Here is a 17478-nt window from a genome sequence, read left to right on the forward strand (position 1 = left end):
TAGTCACAATTATTGAAATGAGTTATTATAATTTACCTGCCTTGTTTTTAAGAAGGAAAATTAATTTATTTTATTTGTAGTAAAGGTACGAGGGAAATGCCAAATGGTCAAATAGAATTTTTCAATCTCTCTTAATGCTAGTGTAATTCTCTCTACATTTTGTTACTGCAAGGAATAGAATGTTACAGCAAGTTTACTTTTTCAAATAAACGCTTGCGTATTAGTCAAGGTAATGTGTCGAAAATTAGGAAGCAATTCGTTCATGTGTGCTTTTTTCAAAGAGAAGTTTTATGACTAGTTTACTCTTGCCTATACACGGTGCTCGTAAGCATTGCGAGAGACTTTAAGAGCATATTCCTGATCCCATTTTAAGACTAAAATGTCATATACACTTTTCTAGATTTCGCCTAGTTTCAGAGTTATGACTAATTGAAAACAAAATATTTTCTTATTCTTACTCAGTAAAAAAGGCTTTTTTAACGATGTTGATGCCATTATGGAGAATTAGTCTCACTATCCTCATTGGTAGATGTCCAAAAGTACGAAATAAAAGTTTTCAAAAATAAGGTTTTTAGAAAAAAAAAACGTACAAATTCATTTGAAGTGCTAGTTTTATGAATAACATTTACTTTTTATGTGAAAATACATTCAAAAACAGTAAAAAAATTAAAAATATATTTTTTTTGGCAAAATTTTCTCATGTGTTATTATTATTATTAAGAGCCCGTATTGTCCCACTGTTGGGCAAAGGCCTCCCTCAAATTCCTCCAATCCCTATCCCCTGAAGTCTCCCACCAGTCCTCGTCAAAGGCGAGCTTGAGCTTCTCATCTTTCTTTAGCCTCAGAAATGCGTGGTGAAAATCTCTCGCAATGCTCACGAGCACCGTGTATATTATCATGTTACGATTAAAAAGTGAATTGCTTGTACCTCTGGTCAAGTTCACGAAACGAATTGTTTACAGACTGTGTCAGAGTCATATAAATACCTACTATATTTTTGGACCTTTGGCTTGTCAAGAAGTTTATGACAATTATGACTATATTAGTACATATAGCTTCAGAGATTATCAGCATAGAAATTAATTTGCAGTGTTAGGTCATTTTTCTCTGCAGCAATTCAAAATCAACTGGCTGACCTAAGCTTGTCTATGTTACGTAGCTCGACTAAATTAAGGTCCCTAATGGTCTGCCGGAATTTGTGGCCTTTGTGTTCTCTACAATCTACATCCACACCTAATTCATTGGCCAAGCCATTCAAACTATATTAACTCTAGCTAGACTAAATTGCTATGTTATAGCGCGTCGCTTGAGATTACTCCGGTCAATTGGGACAATATGAAACTTGCATACAATTTCGTTGCGAGGTGATTTCGTAATGAGGTTTGATCATTATCATCCATAATAATCCTAATACTATAAATGGGAAAGTGTGTGTGTCTGTTTTTTTGTCCGTCTTTCACGGCAAAACGGAGCGACGAATTGACGTGATTTTTTAAGTGAAGATAGTTGAAGGGATGGAGAATGACATAGGCTATTTTTTGTCTTTCTAACGCGAGCGAAGCCGCAGGAAAAAGCTAGTTATCTATATTACCAATTGATAGAAGTTGTTTCTTGTATGTGGATTTCCATGAAGGTTACATCCAAAAAGGTTCCATCAGCTAAATAGTCATCATTCGCCTGCCCTTATCCCAGTCATTTGGGGTCGGCACCACGTCCTTCTCTTCCATACCTCTCTATCACCCGTCATCTCATCATTCACTTGTTTCTGTTTCACATCATCTTTCACACAGTCCATCCACCTTTTCCTCGGTTTTATTCTCGCTTCCATCAGATAAATATAAAGGTACAATGTTTTAATGAAATATTCATCAGCGGGCGTAGCACACTATTGTGATAAACCTTGTCGCGTCGATGCGTCCTTAACTTAAAAGGACGTGATTTTAGCACACGACCGTGCTTGCCCGCCAGAATAAAAACTGCTTCATGTGCCGCATGTCTGTCTTTAATAAATTCGGCCAGGAAAATATCTCAAGATCAATACGGGCTACGAAAAAATCCGAGAACCATTTATACTTATACGGTTTTCTGATATAAATGACCAAGGGCAATCGATTTATAAATAAAATAGCATAATCTATTATTTCAATATTTAATCATTAACAAATTTACTGTGCAAATGAACAATATGTAGTCAACAACATCATAAACTATTTAAACAAAATTAATATAGAATCTTAAAAGGACATCACGTCTTATAAGCATTCGTAACCTACTCCTCAAGCGTAGCGTAAAATTGTGTTTTGGTTAACTATTTTCACGTTTAAGATTAAGAGAGGTAAACAAACATAATTAATTTGAAAAATTAGAAATAAAACTCGATAAATTGAAATTATTTCTCATTGAAATAAGAACGTTGCGGAAGTTGCACATAAACAGTTCGAATTTCAAAAACAAAGCTCAACTTATCGGGTTTTACCACCCTTCCGGGTTTTCCTTTATTTGAGAAGAAAACAACATAATACATGTATTCGTTTACCTCACTTAACCTTAGATTACATATAAAGAAATACAATCAACTTTTTGTAGTAAATTTTAATTTTACAATCAAAGTAAATCACTGAAGTTTCAACAAAAAGTTGATGCAATCATATTCAACAGCATAAGTATCTAAGTTGCGTAAAACTATCTATACAATATTAAGTACACCTTAAATTACATGCCAAGTATAAAAATAAATCATACAAAAGTTTGTGTTCCGTATTTGAGTCATATTTACAAAAAGTAAAAACAACGTATAAAATAATACTGCGTTAAAACAAAACTTATTGAAAAGGCAAGAGTACAAAACTTATTATACGTATTTACATTGGATAAAAATAAATGCTTCTTTTGTTAGATTTAAATTCGGCTTACAAATAAATTAATAAACATATTTACACAAAACTTAACAAAACGCGCGTGGTCATCTTTAGGAAAATTAATATTTTTGTAAGTTACAAAATAAAATTATGTATATATTTTTTGTAACGTATAAGCTGATTTTCTTCGATTGAATTAATCTCCCTAATGAAGGCCAGGAATAAATACTAAAGCCTCGAAAATAAGCAGTAATAAGGGCGTTCATTATAGTCCAAAGCTTATTATTTTACTCTTAAGAGCTAAAGACAATGCTCTTCTTAAGTCCTTAGTTAATCTATTAGATATTTTTGCTACAAATGTATCCAAAACTTCGACATTGTAAGATGAAAATCAAATTCAAATTGTTTACATTTATAAAACAAACGATACTATCAAAACAATAACTAACGAATATTGAAACTAAGTTTACTAAAATAAACATTAATGTTCTCCAATTCAAGGACAAAACTTTGGTACCTAAAATACTAAAGTTTCTTCATTTTGAACTTTACTACTTTCAAGGTTAAGTGAGAATCTTTTTATTACTAATATTGTAATCAACTAATGTGTTTGTAAAATTTCTGGTGACGTATTTTACAAAGTTTTTATAACTTCGGACTTAAGGCAAGCAAGTCACACACAGTATCGTACAAACGACAACCGTCAGCTCTTGTCAATCTCGAAATTTGAAAATACAGCAGACAGAAGTGATAATCGTTGACGCCACTTGGCGTTCGAAATGCAGTCTGGCTCTGTCGCACCACTACAGAAGAGCGATAGAGAGAGCCAGCTACGATACGCTTAACGCATTCACTGCCACCCTCTTTTCTTGGCCATTCGCCAGGTGCCACACTTTGTTGTGTGCCCCAAACGCACATATGAGTTCATCCGACTAATTACCCAGTGCCTCCAACGCATATGTGAGTCGATACAATTTTTTTTTATGTTTACATACAAATTCAGAACTCACGTGTGCGTTGGAGGCACTGGATGAAAGTCACTAAATACTATGAACGCATGTGTGCGTTGAAGGCACTGGGTAAAAGTAACTAAAACGCGTATATGCGTTGATGGCAGTGAATGCTTTAAATAGCGTCAGCGGTTGTAAGGTACCCTGAAGATTCTTTAATTCAAATCTTGTGTATCTTCAAAAGTCGAGATCGATATAAAGAAGACTATAAAACGCCTCACAAAACGTTGAATCAAATCAACATTTTTGAAGGTAACTTAGCACTGCACATTCGCTGTTCGATTCGTCATTCCTTTTGCATTTTTGCGTCTCATGAAAACGCTTCCAGCATATTTCATCGTCATTTTGAATAAGTATTTCTCTCATGGTTAATTTGTGACGTTATCTGGGTAAAGGGACCTTATTGTCGGTGGCGCTTACGTCCTGCGGCGTCGTATTTGTATACGAACATCGCTCATAACGCAGTAAACGCCATCGACGATAAGGTCCCTTTACCCAGATAACGTCACATTCACATACTACTTATTTTTTAAAACACCTGTTAATTATGAAATGTATATGTAAATGCGTGTTTTTTTTTCTATAATGGATACAAGATTATTTTGAAAATTTCTTTCAAAGTATCGTCAAGTAACTAGAGTTTCACCTCACTTCTTTTTACCCTGTTTTTCAAAAACATTATATTATTTTTAAGATCTGTTTCCATTTCCAAGATACCGGTCTACTTAATAAAGTCAGCTGATGTTCACTACTATTATTATTTAAAATATTAAAAATTTAATAAACATCAGGGTTATGGAAACAGAACAACCTTTGCGATATCGTTGTCAAAAATTGCCTTTTAAACCCTGGTATGTTTAGGCAAAGTTTATATCGCTGTATTAAAATGTCAACATCACTTTTTCAACCATCTGATTAACCAACGACCTCGAATTTTCGAAATTATCGAAGGTAAAGTTCCAACATTCCAATACCTATTATTAGGTAAACTTTTTAAAGTCCGCACACCGCACCTGGCGAAGTTTTAATTGGTTCTCAAACTACCGATAGCTTGCGAGAGGGACAGCATGCTTGTGTAGCTTCGTCCTTGTCGCACAGCTAAGAGTTCACGGTCTGCAGGATCCAGGGCACAAACTTGGAGATTCTGGTGCAAACGCCAGGGAGGTTCGCCTCGCCGCATCCGATTCCCCAGCTTATTATACCGGCGAGGAAGTATCGCTGGTCTTTGCCTTTGACCTGAAATAAATAAGAATTAAGTGTTTAAACACCGATTTGCAAAGTCACTTTTTGAATACGCCCATATTCTAAAGACTTTTGGAGACCATTGGTATAATACTATAAAACACGCATTTTGTTCTTATGAATATGAAACTAGACGAGATTCAGATGTAGTTTCATTACATATTAATCTTTAAAAGTGACGTATGTACCTACTAGGGAACAAATCAAATTATTTTATTAAATATTTTAACTGCTACTCCCAATCATTCCAATTAGTCAAAGGGGCCTAGCCTTATTAGAGATAACATATGCACCAGAGAATTTTCGATGGGTACCACGGCGGGCGGGTGGTCCATTTGTCAGGACGTTACCCGCGTAAGCAGGAGACCCGGGTTCGATCCCCGGCTCAGCCACCAGTGCCAGTAGGAGGTTTTTGTTCTATTTCAGTTTATAATTGACATATTAGTCAGAATTTCAGAAATACACTGTTATAATATTTTCATTAAATGATATTACACGACGTACCTTATAGAGCACAGAGTGTATATAAACCCTTTATGCATGTGCAACACGAACATTAAAGGCTTGCATACACGACAACGTAAGACGAGCGTGCAATCTAGTCAAATGAAGGACCCGGCAACATGTCGCCTGTGAGACTAATTAGTCTCTGAGGAGTGTCTGGCAGGGGTATTAGAAATACGGTATTATTGATGAGGGACGGAGCGTACCTATTCATACAACACTAAAAGTATCTAATCTACTATTCAGGCTGGTGTTACAATCAGCTTCGAACTGCATTTCATATTATGAGAAATCGCTCGTTTGTATGAAGATGCGTGTATACGTAATATGTAAAATGGTGATGGATGCAATACATGTAAGGATGATAAGATAATATACCTACAAGTAACTCGTTATAATTACTATGTAGTTGTAGGTAGTTTGCGGAACTACGTCAATTGGTGAAATAATGTTACATTATCTAAACCAAAGAGGAACGAGTATTATAGAGACTGTCGATGTATAATATGTAATCACAGTGCATAGACTGCCATCTATCTCTTGACACAGGCTGAGATCCTTTGAACCTCAGTTTTTACAATTTGGTCCATATTCTTAGCTTGATACGTGTTAAAATGTCAAGGATTAATATTAGCGCCATCTAGCTGAGCGTACCCCAAAAGTGTAATGCCATCTAGGCCACCATACCTTTTTCTGTATGGTACTGAGGTACGTTTTTTTCTTAGACTTTATCCGTCTATACGGAGTTACATTATGTCTTTGTCTAAACTTAAGAAATATAACTAAGTCAAATCGTGGAGTTTACCACTTTATGTGAAGCACAAATTAATGTTGGATTTGCGGTAGTCGCTTTTATACTTATTATATTGTATCACAATATTATTCTCGTCAAAAAACTCAACAAATAATTTTATCGAGATCTAGTTTTTACTTTTTCAAAGTACGCGTACGGAAAAACATTTCAACAGAAATGCAATCGAGCTTAGATTTAAAACTTAAAATCCTGCTGTATGGAGTATTTGAAAATCTATCCACATCTAAAATATACTCTGTCAAACAAGTCTGTCAGTAAATAAGAACAAAGAAAACTATAGGTATCCTTTTCTCTAGCACCCTAAATAAAAGGATGCGTAATATAGTTTTCTTTGTTCTTATTTACTGACAGACTTGTTTGACAGAGTTTATACCCTCTTCAATGTTATTCACGTTATACGCCTGTGCATTTTCAGAATTTGGGACTCCCTAATTAGTGTAATTTGTTAACAAAAATTAACTCACTGTCAGTTTTGTGACGATAATTAAGCATGAAATTTCAATAAAAATATTGTTTTTGTGTTAGTTTCATAAACATTAAGCGATAGTGTATATTGAGAATGTGAAAAAAGTAAATTTTTAGACATATTTTATGCTTAATTGTCGTTACAAAACTGACGGCGAGTTAATTTTTGTTAGCGACGTACGCTAATTGGGGGGACCCAAATTATGAAAATGCTCGCCTACATATTTTTAAAACGGTTGAGTGCACCGATATTTTGACAGTCGATTGTAAATGCCCAGCCCAGCTTTCGCACATTCATTCGCGCATCCATCATGTCTACATGTTCGAAGCATTCAGTGCGTTTTTGATGACTTTTTCGATTCTCTTGCCAAAAGCACTTTTTGCTTAATTTTACACTTTAAAATTCAGTGTTTTGCGACTCGTAAGTTAAGAACGTTGTATATAAAAAAACGCATATACCTATCCCAAAAAGGGGTAGGCAGAAACTACTTAAATTTTAGTGCCACCTTGAAAGAAAAGGGGTTGAAAGAAAAACGAAATTGTGACATTGCAGTGGTAGGTTTCCAGCCTCTCGCCTACGCCACAATTTAACCCACATCCGACAGTCGACTTTTACGACACCCACGGGAAGAAAGGGGGTGGTGAAATTCTTAACCCGTCACCACACGAGCAATACTTATTTTGTAATCTCGTTTAAAGTTCCCGAAGTCTCCATTAATAATTAATGGAGACTTCGGGAACTTTAAACGAGATTACAAAATAAGTATTGCTATTTCTTAGTGCTCCTCTACGCCATATAAGGAACCTATCATAGCTGGGCATTAACTCGTTAATCCGTTAATCGTTAATTAACGAAGTTAACATTTCGATTAACGGATTAACTTTTAAGTTAACTTGAAAAAATGTTAACGGACTCGTTAACTTCCGTTAAATTTCTCCGAGTCCGTTAATCGTTAATCTAGTGGGGCACAGGCGCCATCTGCGCGACGAAAAACACGTTCTGAACGCTACTATAAAAGCCCGAAGTACGGCAAATCCTATGATTTGCCGGTAAATCCTATGTTTTACCGATGTCGATTGCTAAAAGTCCGAAATATTACCTAAAAATGTATTCTTCACGTGGATTTGCTTTTACTAACTTTGATTCGGTGAATCCTAAGCTTTACCATGGCGACTGTTGTAGTCATAGGGCAGCAAATTCGAGCCCTATTTACGACCACATTCGCTTCCCTAGCCTCTACCGCCCAAAGTGCCACAACAGTCCCGTCACCGCCAGCATCTCTCCTCTCCTGACACAGCTCTTGGCAGTAGGTAGCTCAGGCGATCACTGCTAGAGATGGGCGCTGACGGGTAAATACCGGGAAAATACCCATATCTACCCAATCTACCCGGTATTTACCCGTATCTACCCAAATGAGCGGGTATAAAAAATAATCTATGAAATTAAAGATTATTCTTAATTTACATGACTGAAATATATTTTTCTACTAAAATAAATATATATATTTGACGAACTAATATTAAAATGTTAACAGAGATTCCAAATATTCCATATATCATGTGTAATTTACCACATTCAATTAAAAAGTTGTATTCCCCAGATGTTTTAGGCCCACTAAGTATTCAAATAACTTACTTAACTTAAACACGGTGGACAGACAAATAAAATTGTCCCATTCAGCATCTATTGACGTGAGGACTTAGGTAACTCCTTGGTACCTAGTAATTAATGTCTCCTGCTTTAGCTGTGGCAAGAGGCAATTTACATGCACATTCTACTAGTTAACCATCTGTCCGAAGCCACATCGGTTATTCGCTTTTCTAATTGCTGACACTATATTGAAGAGAATAGTTGAATAGGCCACCAAACCTGAGTGTGCTATTGTTACGGAGTGTGGGTTTGGATGAGATTAGTTCAGGGTCCGGTACTCGAAAAAGTGGTCTCTGCTCAGCGTGCGTAGCCGAATGCACAAACGCTCACGAAACGCTCACGAAACGAAACGCTCGTAGATATCTATCTCTCTCTTGCGTATTGGCGTGTCAGAGCCAGAGTCACCTTTCGCGGCGTTTCGTTTTTGTTTCGCGTCGCAGAAATGCCATTCGGCCAGTAGTAGGCGATAAAAGGGCTCAAGAGAAGTTGGACATCGCCTTAATGTCCGCTTTAGGATTTTTACAGAGATGACAGCGGACTTATGTGGCACAGCGGTCCGCACGACCAATTTGTGTGAAGTTGACGTACCTAGTCGTCCGCGCATACCCGTCGCTTTACTATAAAACGCTCCCTGAACTTAATACATAAATTAGTCCGGTGTGGATCGCTCCGGGCGGGTGGGGCAGCGTGTCACTAAAACCAGCCTGAAGAATTACTAGAAGAATTACCTGTAACGGTCCCCCTGAGTCCCCCTGGCAGGAGTCGTGTCCCCCACGCTCGTGACCGGCACAGAGGAAGATGTCCGGAATGAACTCGTGTCTGCCAGCTCGTAGGAACATGGATTTGCATCGGTCGTTCGACACTATTGGAACTTGGACCTGAAAATATTTGAATGTAATGTTAATAAAAAAATTCGGCATTTTCCTAAATCCAACTCCTAAAAAAAACCTACTCCAATAAATCTAATCTAAATATAACCAAAGACAAATGTAACTTCGTATAGATAGATAAAGTCTTAAAAAAAACGTACCCCAAAATCATACAGAAAGAGCCGTACCTCTGGCCGCCTCCTGACCTAGGTGGCGATACACCTTTGGGGGACGCTCGGCTAGACGGCGCTAATATTAATATTTGAAATTTTAACACAATATGTCAAGCTAAGAATATGGGCCAAATGGTCAAAACTGAGGTTCAAAAGTTGTAAGCCTGTGTCGAGATATGGCAGTCTATGCACTGTGATTACACAATAATTACACATTTTATTTGACAGTAACTCTCTATAATACTCAATCCTCTTTGATATAACCAAGAAGTTTAAGTTTATTAGAAAAAATATATTAAAATACACCTTAGTCTTAATATCCAAGTTTTCTTAACAAGAGTAGGCGGGAAGGTTCAAAAGAAAACCTAATCAAGGGAAGCCTTTATCGGATATACTTATGAAAAACCTATTATTGAAATATTGGGCCATTTATGTTCGGAAATTAAATCAAGTTTAATAAGAACTTTATAGACTTTTTAACTTGGCTATTAGGGATTTTTATATAAATTAAGTAGCCGTAATTAAAGATTAAGTACTGTATTTGGATAGGTATAAGTAAACTACCAGTTAGTAGATGAACAGAAGTTAAGGTCATCAGACGTTACATTATTATCAGATGATGACAGAGACCATCAATAGTAGACAAATATTTCAAAAAGACTAAGAAGATGTAGGTAACTTTACTAGGTAACGTACAAAGTTATGTAAATAAACTGCAATTAAAAAAAACTTTATGAATAAGTTTTTTTTGCAAAAAAAATATTTTTGGCACAAGCTTTTATCGCCGACTGTACCTTTCTTTTAACAGTCATCTACTGCTCTCCGAGACGTTTCTAAAAACCCCTTACTCGATGGGGATACGACGTTTCATAACAGAGTTCCTATGACCATCTTACTGCTCCATCATCAGATCAGTTCCATGATACCATAACATTGCATTGTCACGTGATTTACATATGTGTGCAAAATTTCAGCTCAATCGGAAACCGGGAAGTGGGTCAAATTTAGCGTCTATTTTGACCCAAACTAACATACTAACAAGGCAAGTTGAATAAAAGCTTGTAATAAACTCAGCTCACCTCTTGTAAAATAGATGGCAGCACACCACCCTCCGACAATCTACCCCATCCCGTCACCGTTGCATTTTCTCCCACCAGCAAGTCATCAGTCGCTGGTAGACAAATCGGCGATATATGCGGCGCGAAGACTAACGTTGACTCCAGTTTGACTAGAGCCAGGTCGTATTCGTAGGTGAAGAAGTTGTATTTGGGGTGGACGGCTTTCCGGGCTACTCCTTGCTCTACGAAGGGGTATTGCTCGGATACTGATGAGAAGTCGTATTCGCCGACTCGTATTCGGATTTGTGAGGTTAGGAGGCTGTGGAGAAGAAAAATGAAACTTTAGACACAGTCATGCAAACGCAGTTGATCTACCTACCCACAAATATCACAAAATTGTCAATACTCGACTGTTTATTAGTCAAAAGAGCACATTTATTTTCAATTGGAGTTGAGATCCATGTTCATGAGCTTACCGTTGGAAAAACCTCGCGTGAATTGGAACTAACATGTATTATGAAAACGGAAATTGAGACAGTGAAGAAAGCACTACAGAATAACAATTTATGATGGTCACTAGTTGGTCATGATTGAATAAGACAATTCACTCATCAACGCAATGGTCAGCCATAGCAATCCTCCACTACATCTGCGCGACGAATAAAAGCTGAACGTTGACGTTTTTTACACTGAGATGTGCCACGGCCTCTGCTCAAAGATATATTTATAGATACTTACTCATCAACACAATGGCCAGCCGTTGCAATCCAGCCCTCATTAATGATGGCTCCTCCACATCTGTGCGTCGAAGAGAAGCTGAAGAACGACGTTCTCCGCACCGAGACTTGCCATGGCCACCGCCCGAAGCTGGAGTCCTTGCCGCCCATTATCCTCATCTCAGGACGCGGCCACATTGTTGTCACTCCACATTCTGGAACCACAAAAAGTGAAGATGTAGATTTAAGTAGAAACTAACATCCCGTGATCTCCAAACATCTTTTATAACAGTCGAATAACAGAGTACCTATTCTCGTGTTAACTATTCGTATCTTAGGTGTTCATATTTCAACTTGTCATTTACAATATTTTTATGTAAAATACAATTTACATCCTTACCTACTAATTAGGTAGCTTTAAGAATATGTGCATCAGAACACTCTCACTTCAGAACAGTTGCATGTTACTAATGATGATAATACTCCCATCTATCTCAACGTCAACTTATGTCATGAAGTCAGGGACTTACAATAACAGTGTAGGCAAACCAAGTTTGTCCATTAATTTAAATCAGACTATTCCTGGACAAACTATAGTTTTAAGTTTATATTACCTTATCGTAAGGGAACTTACTGTTAAACAAACTGGAAGAGATCCCTTAAAGGGATAAGCTCGCCTTTGTACATAACCGTTATAATTACTCTCTGTACATGTAATTTGTTCTGTACAATAAAGTGTTTACTACTACTACTACTACTACTACTACTACTACTTACATAATACCAAATCATTGATAAAGAAAACTCACTTTAGATATTTTTTTTGCAAGCTAAATACAAACGTTCCTATCTTTTGTAGAAAAACACTTTCGTAAAACAGGTATACGGTACAGGTATTGGGCATTTTCATAATTTGGGACATTCCAATTAGCGTAAGTTGTTAACAAAAATTAAATCACTGTCAGTTTTGTGACGATAATTAAGCATGAAATTTCTATAAAAATATTGTTCATTCAGAATGTGAAAAAAGTAAATTTTTAAACAAATGCTTAATTGTAGTCATAAAACTGACAGCGAGTTAATTTTTGTTAACAACTTACGCTAATTGGGGTGTCCCAAATTCTGAAAATGCCCAATACCTGTACCGTATACCTGTTTTACGAAAGTGTTTTTCTACAAAAGATAGGAACGTTTGTATTTAGCTTGTGGTCACAAAACTGACAGCGAGTTAATTTTTTTGTTAACAACTTACGCTAATTGGGGTGTCCCAAATTCTGAAAATGCTCATACCACCTTCTCTCATATTGTTACTTTTTTAAAGAGTTTTCCCAGATTGCCAAAATAGTTTTAGGAAATGTCTGGCCCAGTTGGTACAATGTGCTCATGTAATAGGCGATTCCTATTTCCACCGAGCATGCAATACAGAGATTACATCTCAAACTCATTTCGTTTGCCTGCAAATTTGTTCTTACACCAAGGGACGCACTATTAGGGGGATAAACGCTGAAATAGTTGAACTATTTGGTAAATTAAAGCCTAAATTCTAAAGCGGAGAATTGTTCCTAAGAATCGTTATGATTTAAACTTTTAAACATATAAGCAAATGCGTAGATACGCAATGTAGATAATAGAGGTCATAGAAACGGCTGTAGTTAAGAAACTAGTGTTATTTTCCTTCATTATTTCTTTGTCATCAATGAAACAAATATCGAAAAGAATGAAAATACCTAGAGGTATATTGTAACTCACTACAGAAATTTCATGCTTTAATATTATTTCTGATCTCCGTTTCATAGATTCTCAAATATAACGCTTCGATTCTGAAAAACTATAGCTAGTCCTACAAAAAAAGGGTGTAAATGAACACGATCTTTGCATTGCCGTGGTCTCATTGAGCTTACCATGAGACAGGTAAAATGCAAAACATAATTGTTCCTTTCCGGTGTACCGGAACACAACGCTGCGCTCCAATACAAAAATAGGTAGTCGACGTAGCTCGGAAAGCGGCTAAGCTGAAGTGGGACTGGGCTGGTCATGTCTGCCGAATGCCTAATGAGCTATGGGCCATGATTACCACAGAGTGGCAGCCCAGGCCAAAATGGGGACCCGGCATGCCACGTATGAGATGACGGAACGAGCTAGACTCCTTTTTGTAAGAATGGCCGAGGACTGCTCAACGCAGGGAAGAGTGGAAGAAGCGGGGGGAGGCCTTTGCCAGCAGTGGGACATGACAGGCTCCTAATAAATATATAATTGTTCCTTTACTGCTAATTAAACTTTGTTAGTTATCGTCGTAGGTAAAGTATTTAACATCATTCCAAATTGGCAGTGATACTATTTCTGTATTATATTTCCTGTTCATGAGTTTTCCACTAATGAGCTTCCAAATATTAACGAGCATCGGGCTCCTTCGGGATTCGAGTTTTCATTCCGAAATGGAATGACGCCATCAACGGATTGATGACGTAATATTATTTCTGGTAAATTAATAATGAGCGAGGCGGCCTGGAAACTGCAGTGTAGAGGTATAATTTATTGGTGGGTTAAGTAATGGGATTTTGTTTTTTAACTCCCCACACAAAAACGACGGGTTGTTATACTTGTTATAAATTTGACGTGTCTGTCTGTCTGTGGCATCGTAGCTCTCGAATGGATGAAACGATTTAGATTTAGTTTTTTTGTCTGAACTCTGTGTCGAGAGTGTTCTCTGTTAAAATTTGTATCGAAGTTAATTAGTGACAAAGTACCTATTGCGAGGAGCTGAGATATGTATAACCAGATATAGTAAATTTTCTATAATTTCGGTGAAGCATTGTTTGACATTGGTAAATTTCTTCATTATTATCATCCTCAGACTAAATACCTACTTTATATTAAATACTTCATAGCAAAATGCATTAAAATTGCGACAATCTTAATGAGGAGGCACACTGACATTTTATCCCGCCAGGCGGCGCCTGTGCAAAGTGTCTAGGCATGTCACTATCATTCAAATGTGAGAGAGAGAAAAAACATAACGTCATCTTCTCATTATCACGTATGGGGAAGTATAACTAAAGCATGGAAGCCATGCTAAAATAAGACACTATTGCTTTTTGTTTATGAGCGAATGAGACATAAGTCCGGAACTTCTTACGTTTTCCCGAAGGTGGTCGTTAAACGATTGTCAAATGGATGTCTTTTGGATGCCTTTTAGAAGTTATAATACGGCTAAATTAAATATGTGTTTGTCTTTCACAGTCGGTGTCCACCTTTGACAACTGTACATAGTCGTATTATATTAAGTCAAGTATCTCGGCGGCCATCTGGCCGATTTTTAATTATATTGTGTTTATTGCTAATAGATAGTTGATGAACCTGCTATGTTACTATTTGTGATGTGTTCAAGTTCCTTATGTGACTGTGGCTTGTGTGATTAAGGAATGTAATTCACGTACATGGAGAAAAGAAAACTGCCAAGAACATGTAACCTTTCATTAGTGAATTTCGTTCAATTATTGATAATATTATTTGTAGGATCTAAACGAAACATAAAAAACTATATTTATAGTTTATATATAACTAATACCGTATTAATTTCTGCATAGTTTTATTCATGTTTTTTCGATATTTCTTCAAACTGTTTTTAGGTTATGTTTTTGTCATAGTGATGTGTAATTTTTATAGACGTCAGGGATAATAACCCTATCGACATTCATGCAATAAAAAGGACATGAATGATTATTATTGGTAGGCATCACGGACCTGGTAATGTAACAGGTCTAACAAACTCAAGCTTTAATATTTTTTAGTTTTTCCAGATATTCCCATAAATTATTAAAAGAAACTAAAAATAGTTGAAACTATTGAAATATTAAATTATGTCACCTACACTGCTGTTTGTTTTATTTTCCATTTGGTAGAGAAGATATTATTGAGGTAAGTAGATTCTGAGTGATGGACTTCACATGAGATAGATGCTAAATAAAAGTATTTTACTTAGGTCTTTGCGTAAAGAGAAGAGAAGAATGTATTGATATCTCATATACTCGTATTTTTTACACATACTATTTAGGCCGATATTGCATTATCATAAAAATCACATGATCACAATCACACAGACAACATGCCGTCCTTTTTCTTCACGTTAAAGAAGAAGGGAGGCATACACACCCTATGATGAAATATATATGATAATGTGATATGGGCCTTAGTAAGAGAAGAAAAATGAACGTTTATGTAGATATTAAGTACATAAACAAACCATTTATTTGCAATTCGTAGGTATTATGGTTAGATTGGTTAGCCAAGAATACAGTATAAATATTATGTGACTTTCATAGTCAAAAAGCCATAATAATCCTAATGAAATAATTATAATAGATATTGTATGTTTTCGTTACTTTTATATGTACCTATCAAGTTTAGGTATATTATTTTTAAGGTGAGAACATAAGTAAGTGCATATTTTATCGATAATCGAATCGACAAAGTAACATCCCTAGCAAAACAAGAACCTACTGACCACCTACCAAAATGAGAAATAACTAGCATATATCCATCCCTTTTCAATACATTATCTAATTCATAAAGAAGTCAAGGATGAGTATACGCATTTCACAAGCTTTGTTATTAGGGAGGCTTGGGTTAATAGGGTGGCGCCATCTGTTATAACCTTTGAGTGTGCCTCCTCATTCCAACAGAATACAACCACGACTTGTATCAAAAATCGTTCAGTCTCGAATCAGACGATTCCAACGTGCAAAAGTGCAAAAGAAAAGCAAACAGAACATGTTATCCATAATTACTTGAATACACAGAGTTCAAATACCCTACGTGAAATCCTCAAACATTGAAACAATCTGCTCAAAAACGACTGAAAGCATGTTGCTCCCGAAATTACGAAATCTTCCGTCTAAAATGGCTCTTTTTCCTTCAGTATAAAGTCTTTTCGGGCTAAACAAGTGTATAAGGAACAAAGAGCTCACTACAGCTCTTACAGAGCGATAGTGCCATCACGAAGGTACGTAGCCAAATGCACAAACGCTTACAGTAATATCTGTTTCGTAGCTATTTATCACTATCACTCTTGCATATTGGCACGACAGAGTCAGACTGCATTTCTGACGGCGTCTGGTGTCGACGATTGCCATTTGGCTACGCTGGAGCAGTGGAATCGGAAACAAATGCGAGCTTTGGCAAAGCGACTACTTCAATTTGTATACTTTTTGGGGTTCCTTGCCAGAAACGGTATCAGTGTTCAATCTCCACATCAACGCTTTACGACAAATTACGACCTCAGTGGACTTTTGCCATAATGCAATTTGACTTGGAATTTTATAAGGATACTACCGTTTGCCCGTGGCTTCGCTCGCGCTGAATTAGAAATTTGACAGTGATAGCATTAATTTTCCTCTGCTGTTAAATTGCTGCAGTAAGACGGCTCTGCTCTCGTTGCAATATTACTGCAATAGCGTTTCTGTGACCTTAAAGGTCTCAGTTAAGCTATACCTAACCACCGCCAGCACTCATGATGAACCCTGATGAACATACCTAACGATGATGAAGAGTGACCATTTGATTAGAAACGCGTAACGTAACAACTTGGTATTGGTTACGTGTTTCGAATCATACATAACTATAATCATGAGTAGGTCCGTGATTTTCAATATTCAAAATATATGTCTCGAATGTTAAGCCTTAGTTATGATTTATTACAAACTTAAGTATTTCATGGTTTTCTGTCTATAAATGTGAGCTATATTTGCTTATAGCCTGTAAGCTAAATAGACCAACACTCTCTTGGGGTTTGGATTATAAGGCTAAGTTCAGATGAACGCGCGGTGACGCGCGGTTTTCTCACCGCGCGGTTTAAGATTGTAACAAAATCAATGGCGTTGTTTACATGACCGCGCGTTGCCGCGCGTGACCGCGCGCGCCGCCGTGCACCGCGCGCAAAATCTTGTACCGCGCGGTGCCGCGCGGCTCAAGATCTACAATCCAGTATCGACCTGTTCAGTTGACTCGCGCGGTTTGAGGCGGACAGACACACGGAGCCTCGAAAAATGAAGGACGAAATATCTTTTAGTGACATGCAATATTTTATAGCACCATCTGTAGGTTGCTAATCCATTTCTAC

General features: G+C 36.9%; 1 protein-coding gene across 3 annotated transcripts in view; it reads right to left on the reverse strand.

Moving 5' to 3' along the window:
- Positions 1-2135: 2135 nt before the first annotated feature.
- Positions 2136-17478, reverse strand: part of LOC125229548 (serine proteinase stubble-like) — a 303951-nt gene continuing 288608 nt past the window's right edge. For all 3 annotated transcript variants that reach the window (XM_048134415.1, XM_048134414.1, XM_048134413.1), the window contains 4 exons: positions 11383-11575; positions 10666-10963; positions 9273-9422; positions 2136-5104 (listed from right to left, as the gene is read on the reverse strand). In XM_048134415.1, the coding sequence (XP_047990372.1) occupies positions 4967-5104; positions 9273-9422; positions 10666-10963; positions 11383-11575 (779 nt within the window). In that variant the 3' untranslated portion in view covers positions 2136-4966. The remainder of the gene's footprint in view (positions 5105-9272; positions 9423-10665; positions 10964-11382; positions 11576-17478) is intronic.

Source organism: Leguminivora glycinivorella, chromosome 9 (genome assembly GCF_023078275.1).
Source record: "Leguminivora glycinivorella isolate SPB_JAAS2020 chromosome 9, LegGlyc_1.1, whole genome shotgun sequence".
Taxonomy (NCBI): Eukaryota; Metazoa; Arthropoda; class Insecta; order Lepidoptera; family Tortricidae; genus Leguminivora; species Leguminivora glycinivorella.